Source organism: Salvelinus sp. IW2-2015, linkage group LG14 (genome assembly GCF_002910315.2).
Source record: "Salvelinus sp. IW2-2015 linkage group LG14, ASM291031v2, whole genome shotgun sequence".
NCBI lineage: Eukaryota > Metazoa > Chordata > Actinopteri > Salmoniformes > Salmonidae > Salvelinus > Salvelinus sp. IW2-2015.
Window position 1 is genome coordinate 29,775,105 of NC_036854.1, and position 23,224 is coordinate 29,798,328.

Here is a 23,224-nt window from a genome sequence, read left to right on the forward strand (position 1 = left end):
AGTGGTTAGAGCCTTGGGCCAGTAACTGAGAGGTTGCTGGATCGAATCCCCGAGCTGACAAGGTAAAAATCTGTCGTTCTGCCCCTGAGCAAGGCAGTTAACCCACTGTTCCCCGCACTGAAGACGTGGATTCAGAGGGGTTGGGTTAAATGCGGAAGACACATTTCAGTTGAATGCAATCAGTTGTACAACTGACTAGGTATCCCTCTTTCCCCTTTCTATGAAGCATGAGAAGGAGTGGACTACAGTATTTTTCATACAGCTGTTCTTTTGAATGATTTTAAAGGGAAATGTCAGAAAATGTGAGACTAAGTTTAGGTAGCTAGGATTTTGTTGTCAAATAGTTTGGTGAAGGTCATTTTACTGTACAGTTACAGTTGATATGCACTGTATGTCACATAATAAATATTGCACGAGGCTCACAGTATTTTAATTTATAGGGTTTGGTCTGAGCAATGTCGTCCTCTTGTGGCACCTTTCAATGACAACAGCCGATGTTATGTTTGAATCAGATGGCGTGTCAAGTGGAGATGAGAGTGAGAATAATTGGATTACAGTGGAAAATGCAAAAGGAAATAAGAGAAGTAAATTGCTAGTGGACTCTAGACTCCAAGCGTAGTTGTGACAATTTTTAGGTCGGAGTAAAGGTTTTGGATCGATGTTGTTACCTGGGAGATCCGATTGAAGTCTATAGAGATTGTGGTTTGAGGTGGCGTCGATGAGAGTAAGGAGAGGTGTGCACTTTTTGTTGTGTGTATCTTTGGAACAGAAGGAGCGTGCTCTGCGCCTCAAGAAGATATCGGATTGGAATGTGACGTGTGTGGCTCTTCGAAGCAGAGCGCATATCAAGGGTGTTATCTCTGGGGTGGCACTAGAAGTGAAATCAAAGGATATATGTGAAGAATTGGATCAAGTGGTTGGTGCACACCGACTGACCCGCGAAGTAGATGGCGCGAAGAAGCCCACTCCATCCATTCTATAGTTTTAAAAAAACGAAGTCTCTTCTCCCTTCACCTGTGTATTTTGATTTTATGAGATACCCTGTGAGAGCCTTCATGCCCAAACCCACGCAGTGTGATAAATGCAAAATATTTGGTCACGTGTATGTAGATGGGCAGGGTATCGTATGCCAGCTGAGCCATTTTTTTATTTTACCTTTATTTAATTAACTAGGCAAGTCAGCTAAGAACAAATTCTTATTTACAATGACGGCCTAACCTGGCCAAACCCTAACACGCTGGGCCAATTGTGCGCCACACTATGGGACTCCCAATTACGGCCAGTTGGGATACAGCCTGGAATCAAACCAGGGACTGTAGTGACGGCTCTAGCACTGCGATGCATTGCCTTAGACCACTGCGCCACTCGGGAGGCTTCTGCTGTAATTGCGTTGGTGAACATGCACCCGAATTTCTGAAGTGTCCTGTTAGGGCGAAGGAGACAGGCGGTAAGAATATGGACTGTCCAGCATGTCCTATCCGGCGGCGGTGAGAAGAGTGGAAGAAAGGAGTGAGGTTTAAGAAATAATGTTAATAGGAGTAGAGACACCAGATAATATTAATTGTCAGAGGGATCCTGACATGTTGCATGTTAAGAAGGTGGACTTTAGCGTTAATTGCATTGGTTATCATTTGCGCAGGGCAAACAAGAGGACATCTAAGAAAATAGGTATTGTGAGTGCGGCTGAGCATTTTGCTGGGACTGTGGTATTTTTTTATTTTTTACAGCAGAGGCATTACAAAGAATGCTGTCGATGAATGCGCCATCTTCACATGCACCTAAGCCTGTTTATGGATGGGATTTGAACTGTGACTGAAGGAGTGAGATGTTTTTTTATTTTGTATAACCTCGTGTTCCCACCCCATCCCGCAATGAAATATATTTTGTTTCAATACCCGGTGCAGTAGATGGCGGCAACAGACCTACACCAATAGGTGTATTCTGCCAAACAACCTTAAAAAGAAAAAGAAGAAGAAGAAGAATATGACAGCGCAGCGGTTGTTATGGAGAAGCATTTCCCCTGAAGGCTGGAGAAACATTGGAGAGCTGGCGTTGGGAACAGAAAGCAGCTGATCGGTTTCAGACGGGCTGAGAACACGAGCTCGCGCTTCTGTCAGACTGAATGAACTTCATAGGTAAGCAACAAGACAGCAACATGCTTTGTTTTTCATCGCCAATACATTTGAAAGTCGACATTTGAGCTACGCAAAGCAAACTTTTACCGCGACTGAATGAGGTCAGGTAAGTGAGTTGTGTTAGCAGCCTAGCGATAGCTTGGCTTCCTAATAAATTTGCATGGCAGGCATTACAAAATGGCAATGACGCACAGGTTGGCCACGGAGAGCGGTAACGTATGTTTGATGTAGCAGGTAGTTTATGATAAGCGACGTAGAAACGTTTGTTGATGACCAAATTTAATTTAGTACGTCAGATAACCAGCTGCATAGTTTTTGTGACTGGAGGATTAGATTTAGACTTTTGGCTGAACTAGATAGCTACCTAGCTACTTACTGCGTCTAGTGTAACCTGGCACCTAGCATGCTAAACTAGTCTCTTACCTGAGGCGTGCTAGTTAAATCTGCTAACATGTACACACAGTGAAACAGATTTTTCATAATGATTCTGCTTGCTTACTATTCAAAGTTTGTAATGTATTATTCAGTCATCAGACATTTCCTGTTATTTTAGGAGGATAACTTGTTACATGATTGTAGACAGTTGTTATCATGTTCAATTCATGCAACAAGTTACTTGCATTTTTCAGTAGGCTAGCACTGCAAGACTGTTGTTTTGCCAGGTACCAAGTAAAGAAGCATAGATAGATGTATACATTTTAATGCCTTACTTTAGAATAGAAATTCAAGTCTATTGCATTTATGTATTTTGTCCATGCGTTCTTTTCCAGGTCTGACTGTATGAAGTGTTAGTGTATTATATTTGTGTGTGTCAAGGACCAACAGGATATCAGGCTTAGAATGTACGTTATAAGAATGACACAGCCTTGTAAATGACAAACGCACTTTGCACCTTATGTCGTCTTTCCCTACACTTAATGTCCGTGCTGCTAATATTTATGATACTGGTCATAGTTGTTCTTATTTCCCTGGATTTGCATAAGTTAGCATTTGATTTTGTTTTCATGAAGAAACAGTCTATTGAAAGAGAGGAATCAGGTCACATTTCTTATTGTACTTTAGAGAGATCTGGCAGAGGAGAGGTAGAGGTTACATCTACTGCATGAGCTTGAGTAGCGCACACTGCTGCACTCACATGTGTACACTATCTAAGATTCTGGAGATTCTGGAGATTAACACAATAGCTTAGGCCACATTGCAACATGGTACACACACTGGCCTACGTAAACTTCTGCTCTGTGGCTGACTTGTGTTTGGTTGACTTTAAATCTTGCTAACTCTTTTGAAAGAGGGTCTAAGGTCTTTATGTTGAACAGTACAGATTTCATACAGCAAGGAGAGAGAACCATACCTAACCAAACGTCTTATCCAACCATAGGATAAACAATACTAGCTCTGCTTTTCTCTGCCTATCAATGGAGGCCTAACTGCTGGGGACAATGTTCAGTTTTCAGAGGAGCCATATAGTGTAGCCTTCACAAATATTGCTGTCACTTATCCATTTCTAACTACTGTATAGCCTAATGATAAGACAGTGAGACGGTTGGGCTGATAAGCCTTGAAGGAGTTTATAACTACTGCACCCTGACTTTGACATTTCCTCTTCATTTTTTGCCACCTACTGAACGGAACCCATTAAAATATTGCCTTTGGGTCTGTCTCCCTCCTGCCTTCCCATTCCTCTTTATCTCCATCACTGTCTTTACCTCCACATCCTCTTGCCTTAATTTCCCTCTGCTCTCCTGTCTGTCTTTCTCCGTCTGTCTTCCCCTGTAGCCTCAGAAGGCTGAGTGATTGTGGCTAACATGGTCACTCCAGTCCACACATGATGGGACGTCTGAAGTGTCATGTGTTAGTTGCTCATTAAACCATTTTAAAGCTGGGGATGGGGGGGGGGGGCTTTTGGAAAATTGACCAGGAGATTAGACAACTGGGCAGTAGTTCAGGTGGCAGGATCATTCCAGAACACCATTGATTCAGCATTGTTAGCCTATATAAAAGCCAGGGACACAATGTACATGGGGTTGGTTCTTCCTGTCCTCTGATGGAACAGGAATGCTATTTAGGCCCAAGCTAAATCTAGCCAACATGTATGGTCAACTACCACTACCAATTGATATGTTGCTGGATTTATCATTATTGCCTATAAGGCTGCTTTAATCAGATTTCAAACCCATTTTTAGATTACATTTGTCTCCCTAACCAATACTTAGGCCTGTTTGTTACTAAGCCTCAGCCTATGTGGAACACAGGTTCACAGTAATCCCTGTTTTTGGCCTATAAAGTCCCTTTGAATACCTTACTCTGTAACTCATGTATGCACAAATGTGTAAGTCATTTGCTTTTTCTCTTGGGGACTAAACCACACCAAACAAATATTTTTGTGTGAGTATTCATAGTGAGGGCCAGTCACTGAGTGATTTGTTCCACAGAACCACCGGCCCTCCCTGTCCAGGCTGAGTCATTGACACGGTGGCTCATGTTAAAAGTTCCAAGCATTCACCGACCAATCTCAAAGTACACTGATGATACATGAAGAATGCAGATGAGCAAACTAGGCCACACAGAAGCCTATAAGCTGGTAGTGTGCACTACTGAGGTAGAGAAGAGATTCAGCAACACTTGGAGGACAATGGAATCAAATAAAAAGCTTCTTTATTTAAAAAAGTAGAACCAACGCATTTTGACTTTTGGCCTCCAGGGGTTTTTTCCACTCCTGCCGGTGATGCCCAAGCTGACGCATTCCTATACAAACTTGAATACTTACAGGGTATGGTTAGGGAGTGACATGTCAAACTTTCAGTAGGCCTACCTAGTGGCACCCATTTTTAAAAGGTATGATAAACTGTCATCTGCTTGCTGCCAGAAGACAGTTTGTTTTACTCTGGTATGCCTGGTTGCATACATGAACTGAGATACAGGAGAGAGCGTCCCTCCCAGTAAATTATCCTTGATTTCATCTTCCCTATGCTATTGACTCTATTAAAGGCCCAGTGCAGTCTATATATAGTTGTTCCTGTGTTTTTGTATCATATTGTACAACAGCTGATGAAACGAATACTGTAAAAGTGTGAATAAATTAGTTCAGTGTTATTTCCTGATAGTTTCAGTTTTCCCCTCCCCACTAACACCACTCACAGACAGTCCTGGCAAAATACTTGTTTGAGAAATATTTTTTGCTAAAAAGCAATTTTTGCCCATTTTAATGGAAATCTATTGCAGTAAAGTACTTAATTGTTACCCAGAAATAATTTGACGTTGATATAAAACTGCTGCGTGGGGACTTTTTAATAGCCACACAACCCTCACACACTCTTTCTTGCAGGTAGTCATTTCTGTGGAGGAGGGTTGGGGTGGAGCCAGTCTTCGGCAAGAACAAGCTGTGAGGTTCAGTTTAAGGGGTGGGAGGTTCTGTGTGGAGTAGAGCGAGGAGTGCGTTCTCACTGCTTTTTTTATGTTCTCTGAGTTTAGAAGACACCGTGGCTGTTATTGAACTGAGTCTCCTGTGGGCCTGTCTGCTCGGCTAAAGCACATATACTGTTCTGTCTCTGTTCCAGACTTGCTCGCTGTTTGACTGACTGGCTGCGACTTGGTTTGTTTTATTTGTTTTATTTGAACTACAACAGATGAGCAATGATGTCCTTCCTTCCTAAAAGCTCACTCTGCAACTAACTCTATAATGGACTGTGTACACACAGGGTCAAAGTTCAGCGATAGGTGCCTACATGTTTCCTGTCCCCAGGAGAGGCTTGAGATCATATCTATGGTTTGTTATGTAATTCAACTATCACTTTCAAAATGACTTATGAACCACCAGGTGGTTATATTCACATAAATATGAGCATGCTCTCTTCCTATCCTTGTCAGATTTTGATTTGATCAGTTGATATCTAGTTGACTATTCTACTGGCTATCCAGGGTGAAATTAGACACTTTGTGTAGGTTTCATGGAAATTGAACAAGTGTGATTATATAGGCTAAGCTTCATGGTCACTTATGGTCTTGATGAGGTATAATGATAAGAGGTGAAGGGGTGTATCTCCATGGTGATTGACAGCATTACTGGGAGAACTGTCAGCCAAAGACCGTGAGATTAGGCAGGAAGGGGAAGTTAGCGGTTTTGTGATTTAGGCCAACATAACGTGCAAAGATGTAGACATGCAGACACATGCACTTCTGTCAGGCTCACACAGATCAGTGTTCACTCTGCAACTGAACAGGCTCGTGACTTTCAGCAGTACAGAGGGGCACAAAGATGGGTGATGACTAGAGGTCGACCGATTATGAGTTTTCAACGCCGATACCGATTAATCGTCCGTTTTTAAAAACGTATTTATTTATTTGTAATGACAATTACAACAATACTGAATTAACACTTATTTTTAACTTAATATAATACATCAATAAAATCAATTTAGCATCCAATAAATAATGAAACATGTTCAATTTGGTTTAAAAAATGCAAAAAAAAAAGTGTTGGAGAAGAAAGTAAAAGTGCAATATGTGCCATGTAAAAAAGCTAACGTTTAAGTTCCTTGCTCAGAACATATGAAAGTTCCTTTTAACATGAGTCTTCAATATTCCCAGGTAAGAAGTTTTAGGTTGTAGTTATTATAGGACTATTTCTCTCTATACCATTTGTATTTCATATACCTTTGACTATCGGATGTTCTTATAGGCACTTTAGTATTGCCAGTGTAACAGTATAGCTTCCGTCCCTCTCCTCGCCCCTACCTGGGCTCGAACCAGGAACACATCGACAACAGCCACCCTCGACGCATCGTTACCCATCGCTCCACAAAAGCCGCGGCCCTTGCAGAGCAAGGGGAACAACTACTCCAAGTCTCAGAGCGAGTGACGTCACCGATTGAACTGCTATTAGCGCGCACCCCGCTAACTAGCTAGCCATTTCACATCGGTTACACCAGCCTAATCTCGGGAGTTGATAGGCTTGAAGTCATAAACAGCTCAATGCTTGAAGCATTGCGAAGAGCTGCTGGCAAAACGCATGAAAGTGCTGTTTGAATGAATGCGTACGAGCCTGCTGCTGCCTACCATCGCTCAGTCAGACTGCTCTATCAAATATCAAATCATAGACTTAATTATAACATAATACACAGAAATACGAGCCTTTGGTCATTAATATGGTCGAATCCGGAAACTATAATTTCGAAACCAAAACATTTATTCTTTCAGTGAAATATGGAACCGTTCTGTATTTTATCTAACGAGTGGCATCCATAAGTCTAAATATTCCTGTTACATTGCACAACCTTCAATGTTATGTCATAATTACGTACAATTCTGGCAAATTAGTTCGCAACGAGCCAGGCGGCCCAACTGTTGCATATACCCTGACTCTGCGTGCAATGAACGCAAGAGAAGTGACAATTTCACCTGGTTAATATTGCCTGCTAACCTGGGTTTCTTTTAGCTAAATATGCAGGTTTAAAATATATACTTCTGTGTATTGATTTTAAGAAAGGCATTGATGTTTATGGTTAGGTACAGTCGTGCAACGATTGTGCTTTTTTCGCAAATGCGCTTTTGTTAAATCATCCCCTGTTTGGCGAAGTTGGCTGTCTTTGTTAGGAGGAAATAGTCTTCACACAGTTCGCAACGAGCCAGGCGGCCCAAACTGCTGCATAAACCCTGACTGTTGCAAGGGAAGTGACACAATTTCCCTAGTTAAAAGAAATTCATGTTAGCAGGCAATATTAACTAAATATGCAGGTTTAAAAATACACTGCTCAAAAAAATAAAGGGAACACTAAAATAACACATCCTAGATCTGAATGAATGAAATATTCTTATTAAATACTTTTTTCTTTACATAGTTGAATGTGCTGACAACAAAATCACACAAATTATCAATGAAAATCAAATGTATCAACCCATGGAGGTCTGGATTTGGAGTCACACTCAAAATTAAAGTGGAAAACCACACTACAGGCTGATCCAACTTTGATGTAATGTCCTTAAAACAAGTCAAAATGAAGCTCAGTAGTGTGTGTGTGGCCTCCACGTGCCTGTATGACCTCCCTACAACGCCTGGGCATGCTCCTGATGAGGTGGCGGATGGGCTCCTGAGGGATCTCCTCCCAGACCTGGACTAAAGCATCCGCCAACTCCTGGATAGTCTGTGGTGCAACGTGGCGTTGGTGGATGGAGCGAGACATGATGTCCCAGATGTGCTTAATTGGATTCAGGTCTGGGGAACGGGCGGGCCAGTCCATAGCATCAATGCCTTCCTCTTGCAGGAACTGCTTACACACTCCAGCCACATGAGGTCTTGCATTAGGAGGAACCCAGGGCCAACCGCACCAGCATATGGTCTCACAAGGGGTCTGAGGATCTCATCTCGGTACCTAATGGCAGTCAGGCTACCTCTGGCGAGCACATAGAGGGCTGTGCGGCCCCMCAAAGAAATGCCACCCCACACCATGACTGACCCACCGCCAAACCGGTCATGCTGGAGGATGTTGCAGGCAGCAGAACGTTCTCCACGGCGTCTCCAGACTCTGTCACGTCTGTCACRTGCTCAGTGTGAACCTGCTTTCATCTGTGAAGAGCACAGGGCGCCAGTGGCGAATTTGCCAATCTTGGTGTTCTCTGGCAAATGCCAAACGTCCTGCACGGTGTTGGGCTGTAAGCACATTTGTGGCCTGCTGGAGGTCATTTTGCAGGGTTCTGGCAGTGCTCTTCCTTGCACAAAGGCGGAGGTAGCGGTCCTGCTGCTGGGTTGTTGCCCTCCTACGGCCTCCTCCACGTCTCCTGATGTACTGGCCTGTCTCCTGGTAGCGCCTCCATGCTCTGGACACTACGCTGACAGACACAGCAAACCTTCTTGCCACAGCTCGCATTGATGTGCCATCTTGGATGATCTGCACTACCTGAGCCACTTGTCAGGGTTGTAGACTCCGTCTCATGCTACCACTAGAGTGAAAGCACCGCCAGCATTCAAAAGTAACCAAAACATCAGCCAGGAAGCATAGGAACTGAGAAGTGGTCTGTGGTCACCACCTGTAGAACCACTCCATTATTGGGGGTGTCTTGCTAGACCTGTTGTCTATTCCATTTGCACAACAGCATGTGAAATTTATTGTCAATCAGTGTTGCTTCCTAAGTGGACAGTTTGATTTCACAGAAGTGTGATTGACTTGGAGTTACATTGTGTTTAAGTGTTCCCTTTATTTTTTTGAGCAGTGTATATACCTGTGTATTGATTTTAAGAAAGGCATTGATGTTTATGGTTAGGTACACGTTGGAGCAACGACAGTCCTTTTTCGCGAATGCGCACCGCATCGATTATATGCAGCGCAGGACACGCTAGATAAACTAGTAATATCATCAACCATGTGTAGTTAACTAGTGATTATGATTGATTGTTTTTTATAAGATAAGTTTAATGCTAGCTAGCAACTTACCTTGGCTTCTTACTGCATTCGCGTAACAGGCAGGCTCCTCGTGGAGTGCAATGTAAGGCAGGTGGTTAGAGTGTTGGACTAGTTAACCGTAAGGTTGCAAGATTGAATCCCCGAGCTGACAAGGTAAAAATCTGTCGTTCTGTCCCTGAAAAAGGCAGTTAACCCACCGTTCTCAGGCCGTCATTGAAAATAAGAATGTGTTCTTAACTGACTTGCCTAGTTAAATAAAGGTTTAAAAAAATAAAAAATAATATCGGTGTCCAAAAATACAGATTCCCGATTGTTATGAAAAGTTGAAATCGTCCCTAATTAATCGGCCATTCCGATTAATCGGTCGACCTCTAGTGATGACACCCATGCATAGAAAGTTATTAAATCCCTGATTCACATGGTGTGTGTTCCTAGTGCGAACAGCAAACACAGTAAACCGGTTTTATGAACAAGGATGTTGGATTGAGGACAAACACATATAGACATGAAGACCAGTAGTTCTCATGTCTACATCACTGTTTTCAATGCAAAAAGTACATTTAAAATATAGGCATACAACTGGTGTGGTGTTGTATTTTGTAAACGCTGATTGCGGTTTTATTTCGGTGGCATTGTTTGTTTTTTAAATTGTTTACAGTGCTTTCTTCTGCTCCTGATCCTGAAGTAAAGTCCCTAAAGGGATTGTGGGGGACATGGCCTCTCTCCATTCCTCTTCCAAATCTCCTTAAGCGTCTGTAAATTATGTCTTCTCTCTCTGTGTTCACTGTGGTGGGGAAGTAGGCCTTGAAGGGTTACGCTACTTAATGCTCACTGATTACAAACTGTTCTGTGGTGTGTGGACACTAGACAGCCACAGTTGACTGGTTTACCATGGTGATTTAGCCTATAGCCTGTTAGCCTATGCGTCCGCAGCTGGTTTGTGTGTGTAAACGGCTGCTTAGTCAGTCTGTAGGTGCTGTTGAAGGAAGAACAAGTAGGTAGGAAGCAAGGTGTGGCCCTGGCCTGTATGCTGCAGTAAATATATTTGAATAGGAATAGCAGTATGCTGTGTGTTTCATGTGCCCTGACAGGGACACTTCATTAGTGTGTGAGGATGAGTAAACATTCTGACTCCAAGGAAATCCTTACACTGTGGTCTGGGCTCTGACAATGGACAGGTCATCCTAAATATAGTTTGTAGCCACAGTGACACAAGTGTCCCTAAAGCAAGTCTACTTATTATGAAGTGTCTTGCCATCTGCAGAGGAGGGTGTCAGGAACAGCTTGTCTTCATACTGCCAGATCTTTGATGTATTGTCCTCGTCCACCACTCAGGTAGACCTCAGTTTGGAGTTGTTTCCCTGGTCCTGCCTGCTATCTTGGTCTCGTCTAGTTGACCTTCCTCTCAGCGACTCACAGGCCAGGCTAAATAATGGATGAGGTGCGAAAGAGCGGCTGGTGTGTAGGGCCGGGACGATACCAGTATCGCGATACGAGTTAGTATCGTGGCAAGGAAACAAAACACAAAGCTGATTTTAAATTCTTTAGGAAAACAGCCCTAATGTTGGAAACAAACATTATGTTGTCATCCAGAGTCACATGTATTTATTTTCTAAACTATAGCACATTATTTTACATACAGCAGGTTATTAATGGAACAAAGATGTTTACATTCTTGCCACTGAAAAATATTGTGATACTGGTATCATCACATCTCTACTACTTCATTAATTTCATCTGTTATACTGTGTGTGTGAAATTAGTTACGGTTTAGGTTCAGTTTCAAGGCAATTATCAGGGTGATTATCAACTGGGCAGGGCACCTTCACCTGTCGGGAGGAGGAGGGGAGCAGGCCCTACCTGTTGGGGGGGGGGGGGCAGCTGGGGAAAACCATTCAAAAAATGACGTCCTCCTAATACAGAAAATATTGCGAAACTGGTGTGAGATGCTACACAGGCTGTCTCTTATACACATCTAGATGTGTATAAGAGACAGGGAAGAAGGAGCGGAGCAGGCCCTACTGTCAGGAGGAGATGCAATGGGGAAAACCATTCAAAAAATGACGTCCTCCTAATACAGAAAATATTGCGAAACTGGTGTGAGATGCTACATACCTGGATAAACAGGGAGGACCGCCAGAAGGGCCACTGCTAGCCTAGCACTTAGCACCCAAACAAGTGTCAAGTACTACAACCCAACTAATTACCACCCTACAACATCCCTCCCTGATCCGTCCTCTCACACTAACCAACCACAGAGCTTGCTGTGCTGAAGCCGAGGTGGTGCAGGCAGGGTGTGTCAATCATTAATGAATGGTGTCCCATCTCCGGTTTCCTCAGGGAGGGAGAGGGGGACTGGTTCAAGATTGTGTGTATTACGGTAACAGGGATCTCTCTCTCTCTCTCTCTGTCTCTGTGTCCAGGTGTCAGGGGAGGGAGGTAGAATGTTATGTATTCTCAGCAGCACAATGGATCCTTGAGACGCCTTGATGCCGGACTCTTCCTGGTTTCTGAAGCACCACCTGCACTGGCCTATTACAGGACTAGAAGACTGACAAGTGATCCAATCCCATGCAGCCCCCACCTCTGACCAACCTCTGCCCTTCCATTCTCTCGTACTATTGCACTCTGAATTAAGGTTCTCTGCAGTATTAGTCCAAATGTCTTTATTTTTTATTTATTTTTTACCTCATTGATATATATATATATTTTTTACAGGGACCTCACGATACAATACTTAGGCGCCGATATGTATTGTGTTTCTCATGATAGTTATTGTGATTTGATACTGTGATTTTATTGCGATTTTGATGTTCCAAACATTGCTCACCACATGTCGGCTGCAGAGAGTCAAGAGAAAGCAAGAGAAAATTAGTTTTGATCTTTCATGGAAATAAGTGGTGAAAACATGTTGGCTCACTATTTAAGAAGAAGATGGAGAACAAGCTATAGGATGACTAGTGCTAGCTAATGCTTCCTAGCAAGAAAAATACATTACAAATCGAAAGTAGCGATTTATAATGGAACTATATCGATTTATCATTATATTTTTTTAGCAGTGATATGGATTTAAGGACTGAAATATGGTTCAAAGTTTTTTTTTTTACTTTCTACTGCTAAAATCCAGAACCAGATCAGACCAGTGAAACAGGACAGGGGAGGGGGTGGGGGGAGGGCTTTGGCGTGGCATGGCAGAGCACGGCGAGCTGCTCGGTGAGATGGCCACGATTGGGCGTCTGAGCGCCACGGAGCGCTTGAAGCATGCCCAGAAGCGGCGTGCCCAGCAGCTAAAGGGCTGGGCCCAGATGGACAAGGACATGGCCCGCGGCGAGGGCAAGGCCGGCCAGAAAAGCAACAAGAAGGGGCGCACGCGCAGGGTGGTCTTCCCCAACAACATCACTCTGCTGGAGGCTGCAGCCCGCAATGACCTGGAGGAGGGTGAGTCAGTCAGCACACCACTATGGGATGGTTTCAGAAACCGATTTTAAGCCTAGTCTTGGGTTTAAAAAGCATGCTCAATGGAGAATCTCTTCATTAAAAGTGCTTTTAAATCCAGGATTAGGTTTAGGCTAATCCATGTCCGGGAAACGGGCCATATAGGTTTTATTCTACCAAAGGAATTCCCTCTACCCCTTAGAAAAGCCTGTAGATAACACTCACTGTTGTTTTTCATGGCTGCTGTTCTTCAAAGTAACATGAATAGTGGCAGGGCAGTTGCACAGCACGACCGCTCTATAAACACAAGTTACACAGGAAATCATTCATGCATATTTTATGTGAGACGCATCATACTTTTAGGCTTATCAGAACAGGCGTTTGGTTTCAATGGTGCTATTGTTAGCACACCTGATTATGGCTAATTATAGCGGTAACTTAACCTCTGCTCTTGCAATGCAAACAAAAGTTTATCTGAAATTTATACAACAGGTGGGTCAAATTCTGCATTCTGATTGGTTAAAACCACATTCCAGACGATTTCTATTTGCCAAGTTACCACCGGCTAAAGCTATGACTGTAATGCATTAGTGTTCCATTTCACTGTGAAATCCACTGTCTCATCAGCCCAGCCAGAGACAGGCAATTCCTAAAAGTTGATATCCACTGTAAAACTCATCTAGACATTATTTCCTCTTTATTTAAGACATGCATATTGTGTGGATTGTTGTTTATTGTAGATGTTACTGCACTGTTAACGCTAAGAGGGTAAGCATTTCGCTACACCTGCAATAACATCTGCTAAATATGTGTATGCGACCAATCAAATTTGATTTGAAGACTAGTATTTGGTTTCCAACAGCAGAGATTTGCATAAACCTTGCCGTCTCTCTCGACTCGGTCCTAACAACACCGTTCCGATATATATCCTCCAAACACCGGCTTCTCGGGCATTATCACTTAACTAAGATTCATAGTATGACTTACTGGAGTTCTAGTGAATAATGGCCATGTGTTTCTCTGCAGTGAGGGAGCTGCTGAACGGTGGAGTCAGTCCAGATCTGTACAACGAGGACGGACTCACTGCCCTTCACCAGGTACACACGCGCTCTCGCACACACAGTCCGACGTCTGCCCGCTTGGTCACCCTGTGTGTGTGTTTTATGTTTAGTGTGGTTCTCAACACTGTAAGTACTGTCTGTCTGTGGGGTGTCTATCTAAAATCAGTCTATGTAAACGCTGTAGAATGTTTTCACATTGCTTCTAGAGCTAGACATGTAACTGCTGCTCTGCTCTGGACTGGCTCTTACATTCCTAGACCGTTGGGAAGGATAGATTTAGTGACCCCCCCTTCATAGCACTACTGTGATGTTTGAAAACGCCTACCAACACACCACCAAGAAAAGACACTGCTCTCCTTAGAAGTAAAACACACACCCTACATGTACATGTTAGCGTACACACACACACACACACACACTGTAAATGTGTAAGAGTGGCACTAGAGAGCACAGTGCTCTCTTTATAGTCATGAAGTATTTCTTCCCTCCAGAATTTTTTTAATGTGTTTACTTAGTAAAAGGCTGGAGGCATGGACCTGTGCAAATTCAGTTTACTCTGCAGTTGACAGTAAACCCGTGTGTGTGTGTGTGTGTGTTATGCTCGTTGTGTGTCTGTCTGCATTCCCCCTGCAGTGCTGTATTGATGACTTTGTGGAGCTGGTACAGTGTCTGTTGGACGCCGGGGCCAGTGTGAACGCCTGTGACAGTGAGCTGTGGACGCCGCTTCACGCTGCTGCCACCTGTGGACACACAGACCTGGTGCGGCTTCTCGTGCAGTCGTGAGTCACATTATAAACACCTCAACACGACACACAAATCTACACAGTTACAATGTACTGTGCAGAATGTGGAGGACTTTAAAATGTACAAATAGTTTTGACCCATTCCTCTGGGTGAAGTTCAACAACTTCTTACCCTTTCTTCAGACACTATTGTACAGTTCAAAGACATCCTTATCATTTCCAAGCAGGCTGTGATAACGATGTGTGTGCTTCTGGTATAACGTTCTCCTTGTCTGTGTTCAGTGGAGCAGAGCTGCTGGCTGTCAACGCTGATGGCAACATGCCCTATGACCTTTGTGAGGACGAGGCCACTCTGGAGCTGCTAGAGATGGTCATGGCAGAGCAGGGTCAGTAGGGAGACTAAAAACCAACCTGATTTCCCCCCCCCCCCACCCACCCCCCCCATCCCCAAACTCATCCTCTCTTTACATTTCTAACCATACACTCACCCTCTCACCATGGCTACAGCCCTTAGCCGCAGCCCTGTAACCATAGCTACAGTTGAAGTCGAAGTTTACATACACCTTAGCCAAATACATTTAAACTCAGTTTTTCACAATTCCTGACATTTAATCCGAGTAAAAATTCCATGTCTTAGGTCAGTTAGGATCACCACTTTATTTTAAGAATGTGAAATATCAGAATAATAGTAGAGTGATTTATTTCAGCTTTTATTTCTATCATCACATTCCCAGTGGGACAGAAGTTTACATACCAAATACTAATTGAGTGTAGCATTGCCTTTAAATTGTTTAACTTGGGTCAAACATTTTGGGTAGCCTGCCACAAGCTTACGACAATAAGTTGGGTGAATTTTGGCCCATTCCTCCTGACAGAGCTGGTGTAACTGAATCAGGTTTGTAGGCCTCATTGCTCGCACACGCTTTTTCAGTTCTGCCCACAAATTTTCTATAGGATTGAGATCAGGGCTTTGTGATGGCCACTCCAATACCTTGACTTTGTTGTCCTTAAGCCATTTTGCCACAACTTTGGAAGTATGCTTGGGGTCGTTGTCCATTTGGAAGACCCATTTGCGACCAAGCTTTAACTTCCTGACTGATGTCTTGAGATGTTGCTTCAATATATCCACACAATTTTCCGATCCTCATGATGCCATCAATTTTTTTGTGAAGTGCAACAGTCCCTCCTGCAGCAAAGCACCCCACAACATGATGCTGCCACCCCCGTGCTTCACGGTTGGGATGGTGTTCTTCGGCTTGCAAGCCTCCCCCTTTTTCCTCCAAACATAACGATGGCAATTTTGGCCAAACAGTTCTATTTTTGTTTCATCAGACCAGAGGACATTCTCCAAAAAGTATGATCTTTGTCTCCATGTGCAGTTGCGAACCGTAGTCTGCCTTTTTTATGGTGGTTTTGGAGCAGTGGCTTCTTCCTTGCTGAGCGGCCTTTCAGGTTATGTCGATATAGGACTCGTTTTACTGTGGATATAGATACTTTTGTACCTGTTTCCTCCAGCATCTTCACAAGGTCCTTTGCTGATGTTCTGGGATTGATTTGCACTTTTTGCACCAAATTACGTTCATCTCTAGGAGACAGAACGCGTCTCCTTCCTGAACAGTATGACGGCTGCGTGGTCCCATGGTGTTATACTTGCGTACTATTGTTTGTACAGATGAACGTGGTACCTTCAGGCATTTGGAAATTGCTCCCAAGGATGAACCAGACTTGTGGAGGTCTACAATATTTTTCCCATGATGTCAAGCAAAGAGGCACTGAGTTAAGGTAGGCCATGAAATACATCCACAGGTACACCTCCAATTGACTCAAATTATGTCAATTAGCCTATCAGAAGCTTCTAAAGCCATGATATCATTTTCTGGAATTTTCCAAGCTGTATTTAAAGGCACAGTCAACTTAGTGTATGTAAACTTCTGACCCACTGGAATTGTGATACAGTGAAATAATCTGTCTGTAAACAATTGCTGTAAAAATTACTTGTCATGCACGAAGTAGATGTCCTAACAGACTTGCCAAAACTATAGTTTGTTAACAAGACATTTGTGGAGTGGTTGAAAAACGAGTTTTAATGACTCCAACCTAAGTGTATGTAAACTTCCGACTTCAACTCTACCTGGAAGTTGCAATCCCCTCTACGAGCCTTACTTAAACCCGGTCTGTGTGGAAGTGTGTAAGAACTCTGACTTGCTGTGTGTCTGTGCAGGTATAACCCAGGACCGTATAAACCGGTGTCGTGGGGCTAAGGAGATGAATATGCTCACAGATCTTCGAGTGCTGGTCCAGAATGGAGCGGACCTGAACGCTCAGGATGACAACGGGGCCACGCTGGTGAGACACTCACATTCAAATAGATGTTTTTTTATTCTTCCCCTCTAATCAGGGACTGATTTTAGATTTGGGCACCAGGTGGGTACAATTCATTATCAGGTAGAACAGAAAACCAGCGGTACTCTGAACCTTGTAGTGTTGGATTTGAATACCCCTACTGTAACCCAGAAAACATACCTGGCTGGGGAGATTTTCTAGTCTTGTATTATGATCATATCTTCACTTCACCACTGGGATGAAAGGTTGACTAATAGTTCACCTCCAGCTGCACATAGCGGCGGCTAACGGCTACTTGTCGGTGGGGGAGCTGCTACTGGAGCACCGGGCCAAGGTGGAACAGAAGGACACGGACGGCTGGACACCACTCCACGCCGCCTCCTGCTGGGGACAGGTCAGTATTGTAGCACTCCGAGAACAGGCTAGAATGAAGCCCCCTTTCTCAACGGTACTAAATGCTAAATGGCTGGCTCACTGACCTGAACGTACTGGTGTGTCTGTTTCCCTAGATCCTGATGGTGGAGCAGCTGGTGGCTCATGGGGCCAGTCTCAACACCAAGTCTGTCCTGGAAGAGACGCCGCTGGGTAACCACATGTTTACATTTGAGTCATTTAGCAGACGCTCTTATCCAGAGAGACTTCAGATAGCTAGGTGGGACAACCACATATCACAGGCATAGAAAGTACACTTTTCCACAATAACGTAGCTATCAGTAGTCAGAGCTAGACGTGGGTGTCAAGTGCTGGTAATTTAGATTATTTAATTTTTTACATCCTGTAGTTAGACTGTGGGGATGTGATGGGCAATGACACAGAACCCTTGTATAGGTTGACTTATATACCTGTTATCATGATAGATAATAGTCCTCAAATCAAATGTTATTGGTCACATACACGTGTTTAGCAGATGTTATTGTGGGTGTCGCGAAATGCTTGTCCTTCTAGTTCCGATAGTCCAGTAATATCTAACAATTTAACAACATATATACACACACATCTAAGTAAGGAATGGAATTAAGAATATATAAATATATGGATGAGCAATGTCATAGCGGCAGACTAAGATACAGTAGAAGACCAAGATGGCACACACAGCATCACCATGTATCAGAGTGTAAGTCTGAATGGGGAAGGATTCAACAGAAATGTCTTCTGCATTTACCCCAACCCCTCTGAATCAGAGAGGTGCGGGGGCTGCCTTAATGGACGTCATCGGCGCCCGGGGAGCAGTTGTTGTTGGTGGTTAACTGTATGGGGATGACATGTCCTGACTCTGTTGTGTTTTCTGTCCGTGGTAGATGTGTGTGCTGACGAGGAGGTGAGGGTCAAGCTGATGGAGCTGAAGCACAAACACGACGCAATCATGAAGAGTCATGACCGACACAAGGGCACCTTGCAGAGACGAGCCTCCAGCACTGGCAGCAGAGGGTGAGTGGGGAGGGGGGGTTGAACAATAGAGGATTAGTTCAAGGTTTAAAGATGGAAGGTTAAGAGCAGATGAGGGTTTTGTTAAGACACAGGCAAAGCCTCAGCCTCTTGTCAGTTTGTAGTTGTGTCTGTATTTCGTCCCCCGTCTGAGCAGTAAGGTGGTGCGGCGTGTGAGCGTCAACGAGCGTTCCAGCCTGTACCGGCGGGAGCACCACAAGGAGGCCATGGTGTGGCAGGAGAGAGGCCGGCAGGCCGAGCCGCAGGACGACGACGAGGACAGACAGACGGACAACGAGCTCCACCAGCACGTTGCCATGGTGAGTAGTACTGTTACTCCTGTCATAGCAACAACACCAGGACAGACAGCTACCATGTTCAGTCGACACTGAGAATAGAGGATATGATTGAGTTGATAGGTGAATGTGTCATATTAACTCTCTGTTGCTCTGGCTTTCTCAGGCTGCAGGTACCATGTCGAGGCTGGAGAATGAGGAGGGAGCGGAGAGGAATTCTAGTCTGGGGAACGGTGGGACGCCCCTTGCCCTCTCGGCGTCTGTCCCAGGGGAGAAGTGGAGTGGAGGCCGGATGGACCGCAGTGCCTCCTACCAGCTGAGCCCTGCCTCAGGGTCTGGGGAGGAAAGGGACAACATGACCCTGGAGAAATCCCACCAGACTCTAGCGGACCTGAAACGCCAGCGGGCCGCGGCCAAGCTCAACAAGTACCCCGCCCCACCTCTACTCCCTCCCTCAGAGGAGGAACCTCCCTCTCCCACCCCTCTGCAGGAGGTGACCCCCTCCCGAGCTGTCCAGGAGACCCCCAGCACAGAGGAGGTGGCCTTTCCCCGCTCTGTGTACTTCACTCCAGCCAGCGGGGACCCGCCCCTGCTCAAACTACGAGCCCCAGAGGAGGACACGTCCAACAACACCAAGGAGCCCTGCTGTGGAATCATGTAGAGACATACGAACACTCCCAAGCCACAATGTAGAGACACACAAACACTCCCAAGCACCCACTGCCTGACTGGAAATGAGGGGATGTGTAACACTCCTATGTGGCAAACCGATTTCAAGTCAAAACACTACGGTGACCACCAGATATACTTTTAAGGATTCATTGCAGTTTGATTCGTTCTAAGCATATTATTTGGTTCCGTCAATGATATGCCGTTGAATGTTTGGTCTTAACTCCATTTTAGTAAATGTAGTAGTACATTTTATCTTCTTGCACAGATTTATTTTAAACTCTCCTTCCTGAAAAATGTCAAACATTTAATATATGAGCACTTAACATAATGTTCCTCATTGCTCCTCTGAGGGTGTGGCCAGATCCATATATTTCCATATGGATATTGCTCTGGGTCTATTTGGATCTCAGGAGACCTTATATGGCCACCTGGTGGCTTTTTAGGCTGTGTGTGGAGACCTACAGATACCAGTATTACTCTTGCAATAGCACTGAGTACTTTCCTCTTAAGTCCCTTTTTTCATGTGTGTTTGGGGCAGTTCAATAAGAGTTCTCACACTAGGATGTATCAAGCACATACTATATGAATTGGTCATCTGACTTCAGTGAATAAGATGTGCTTATTCAAAGCAGAAAGGGGCAAGAGCAGAATGAACCAAACCTGATTATTATGCTTTTTTTCAAGATGATAATCGGACCAATGAATGATCTTTCCTACTTATGATTGACTGAACATGATTTAAGATGCACTGTAACTTACTTGATGTGCACTATTGATTGAAGGGAAGCACAGATTATGATCGAGAGTGAGGCGATTTCCTAAAGTGATTGATACAAAAGGGTACATGATAGCATTTATTGATCTTACAGTGCATCCTGGAAGTATTCAGACCACTTGACTTTTTCCACATTTTGTTTCATTAGTCTTATTCTAGTTTTTCCCCCCTCAATCTACACACAATACCCCATAATGACAAAGCAAATTTATTACAAATAAAAAAAACTGAAATATCACTTTAACACAAGTATTCAGACCCTTTACGCAGTACTTTTTTGAAGCACCTTTGGCAGGGATTACAGCTTTGAGTCTTGGGTATGACGCTACAATGTCATGCTTCAACATAGGGATGGTATTGGCCAGGTGATGAGCGGTGCCTGGTTTCCTCCAGACGTGACGCTTGGCATTCAGGCCAAAGAGTTCAATCTTTGTTTCATCAGACCAGAAAATAAATCTTGTTTCTCATTGTCTGAGTCTAGGTGCCTTTTGGCAAACTCCAAGCGGCCTGTCATGTGCCTTTTACTAAGGATTGGCTTCCGTCTGGCCACTCTACCATAAAGGCCAGATTGGCGGAGTGCTGCAGAGCTGGTTGTCCTTCTGGAAGGTTCTCTCATCTCCATAGAGGAACTCTGGAGCTCTGTCAGAGTGACCATCAGGTTCTTGGTCACCTCTTTGACCAAGGCCCTTCTCCCCTTGATTGCTCAGTTTGGCAGTACGGCCAGCACTAGGAAGAGTCTTGGTGGTTCCAAACTTCTTCCATTTAAGAGTGATTGAGGCCACTGTGTTCTTGGGGACCTTCAACGCTGTGGAAATGTTTTTGTACCCTTCCCAGATTTGTGCCTTGACACAATCCCGTCTACTGACAATTCATTTGACCTCATGGCTTGATTTTTCATAGTAAAGGGTCTGAATACTAATGTAAATAAGGTGTTTTTATTTTTCAAAAAACCTGATTTCGCTTTGTCATTATGGGGTATTGTGTGTAGATTGATGAGGGAAAATGTTTATATAAGGCTGTAATAAAAAGAAGGGGTCTGAATTCTTTCAGAATGCACTGTATTTGTTTTCCAGACACTCCAGTCTCTGTCTGACAGGGTACATAAGTGGGATTGTTTTTGAGAAGTTTATTTTTCTCGTTGGTTTGAATTTGCATCACATTTAAGTGTAGACAAGTGCTATTGCCCTACCTTTCTCCTGATCAGCATTCATCACTGTTCTTAAAATGATTAATGAACAAAAAAAGAATCTACTGTTCCAGTGCACTAAGAAAATGGTACATTTTAATAAGTCTAAGATGTAATTTGTTAACAAGTTTTTTTTCTAAATGATTGTAAGAGATTCTTATATTTAAATGAAGGTGTTTTTGTCATGATGTTCAATGTTCCTCCTCAGGATGACAACTTTCTCTAGGCATTTCTATTTGAACACTTTCTATACTCTGAATAGTGATGTATGTCGTGCTCAGTGGCTACAGTAGGTTGTCCTTAACCATTCCTTCACAACAAACCTTTCCTTCCTAGAACCCAGGATCTACCTTGTCTAAATGAAATGAAGGGGTCATCAGAACACCTGACAGAAATGTATAGAAAACGATCTTGTTTAACCTCGTCAGTGTGATGGTTTATCAACAGTAAGTGCCTTCTGTAGCACAGGAGGTTGGTGGCACCTTAATTGGGAGGCACAGGCTCGTGGTAATGGCTGGAGTGGAATAGGTGGAATGGTATCAAATACATGGTTTCCATGTTTTGATGGTATTCCATTCGCTCCATTCCAGCCATTATTATGAGCCGTTCTCACCTCAGCAGCCTCCACTGTTCTGTAGGGTTGGCGAAGTGAAAAATATAGTGAACAAAAATATAAATGCAACATGTGAAGTGTTGGTTTCATGAGCTGAAATAAAAGATCCAGAAATATTCCATATGCAAAAAAAAAAAAAAAGCTTATTTCTTGCTAAATGTTGTGCACAATTTAGTTTACATCCCTGTTAGTGAGCATTTCTCCTATGTCAAGATAATCCATCCACCTGACAGGTGTGGCATATCAAGAAGCTGATTAAACAGCATGATCATTACACAGGTGCACCTTGTGCTGGGCACATTTAAAGGATGTCTCAAGTTTGTGGGAATGTGCAATTGGCATGTTGACTGCAGAAAATGACCACCAGAGCTGTTGCCAGAGAATTTCATGTTAATTTCTCTACCATGAGCATCCTCCAACGTTATTTTAGAGAACTTGGCAGTACGTCCAACCGGCCTTTTTAATTATTTATTTTTTGTATGCGACATGGGCTTAGAATACTTGTGTAGACAATGTCACTTATATGTATATTTTGGGAGTCGTGGACAGTCATGCTTGCTCTCTTAAAGCGGAAATCCTTAACTGGAGCTTAAGGTGTTCTCCCTGCCACAGTTTCAGTAAAAAGCTGAGGGATGAGGCTGGAGAAATACAACCACTCTCAAACCATCGACTACGCTATGGATGCAAGGACCATCCATGATATCAAAATGATCGTTTTAACCACATTTTTTGGCTATACAGTGGTTCTTTACATTTACTTTGTTTACAAACATTGGAGTAAAACAAGCTTATATTTTGGGTTCTGATGGGGTACGACAGTTGAACTAAGCTCACGGGGCATTTATACGTTATATTCTTCAAGAATCAATGGGTACATATTCATCAGTCCAAAAAATTTATGTAGTAACTAAGAAATGCCTCTTTAATAGATGAACTTCCCGTTGAAGTGGGAAGTTTACATACACCTTAGCCAAATACATTTAAAATCAGTTTTTCACAATTCCTTACATTTAATCCTAGTTAAAAAAAATACTGTCTTAGGTCAGTTAGGATCACCACTTTATTTTAAGAATGTGAAATGTCAGAATAATAGAGAGAATGATTTATTTCAGCTTTTATTTCTTTCATCACATTCCCAGTGGG

At 43.5% G+C, this 23,224-nt stretch overlaps 1 protein-coding gene across 3 annotated transcripts; it reads left to right on the forward strand.

The window, feature by feature from the left end:
• The first annotated feature begins 1,777 nt into the window (after positions 1-1,777).
• Positions 1,778-22,200, forward strand: ppp1r16a (protein phosphatase 1, regulatory subunit 16A). Of its 3 annotated transcripts, XM_070446615.1 has the most exons (12): positions 1,778-2,135; positions 11,956-12,170; positions 12,660-12,970; positions 13,994-14,064; positions 14,662-14,807; positions 15,054-15,157; positions 16,993-17,117; positions 17,383-17,508; positions 17,624-17,699; positions 18,413-18,542; positions 18,697-18,859; positions 19,002-22,200. In XM_070446615.1, exons 3-12 carry the CDS (start codon positions 12,721-12,723, stop codon positions 19,494-19,496), a joined length of 1,686 nt encoding a protein of 561 aa, XP_070302716.1. In that variant the 5' UTR covers positions 1,778-2,135; positions 11,956-12,170; positions 12,660-12,720; the 3' UTR covers positions 19,497-22,200. The 3 variants fall into 3 exon arrangements, with proteins under 3 accessions (XP_070302716.1, XP_023856607.1, XP_023856608.1); XM_024000839.2 differs by having other exon boundaries at positions 11,956-12,970; XM_024000840.2 differs by lacking the exon at positions 1,778-2,135 and adding an exon at positions 5,817-5,901 and having other exon boundaries at positions 11,956-12,970.
• Positions 22,201-23,224: the final 1,024 nt, after the last annotated feature.

Bases quoted from the DNA above. Each gene is read 5' to 3' on its own strand.
- ppp1r16a (XM_024000839.2), top strand. From the start codon at position 12,721: ATGGCAGAGCACGGCGAGCTGCTCGGTGAGATGGCCACGATTGGGCGT. The intron at 12,971-13,993 runs GTGAGTCAGTCA...GTTTCTCTGCAG, and splicing joins CCGCAATGACCTGGAGGAGG to TGAGGGAGCTGCTGAACGGT. The intron at 14,808-15,053 runs GTGAGTCACATT...GTCTGTGTTCAG, and splicing joins GTGCGGCTTCTCGTGCAGTC to TGGAGCAGAGCTGCTGGCTG.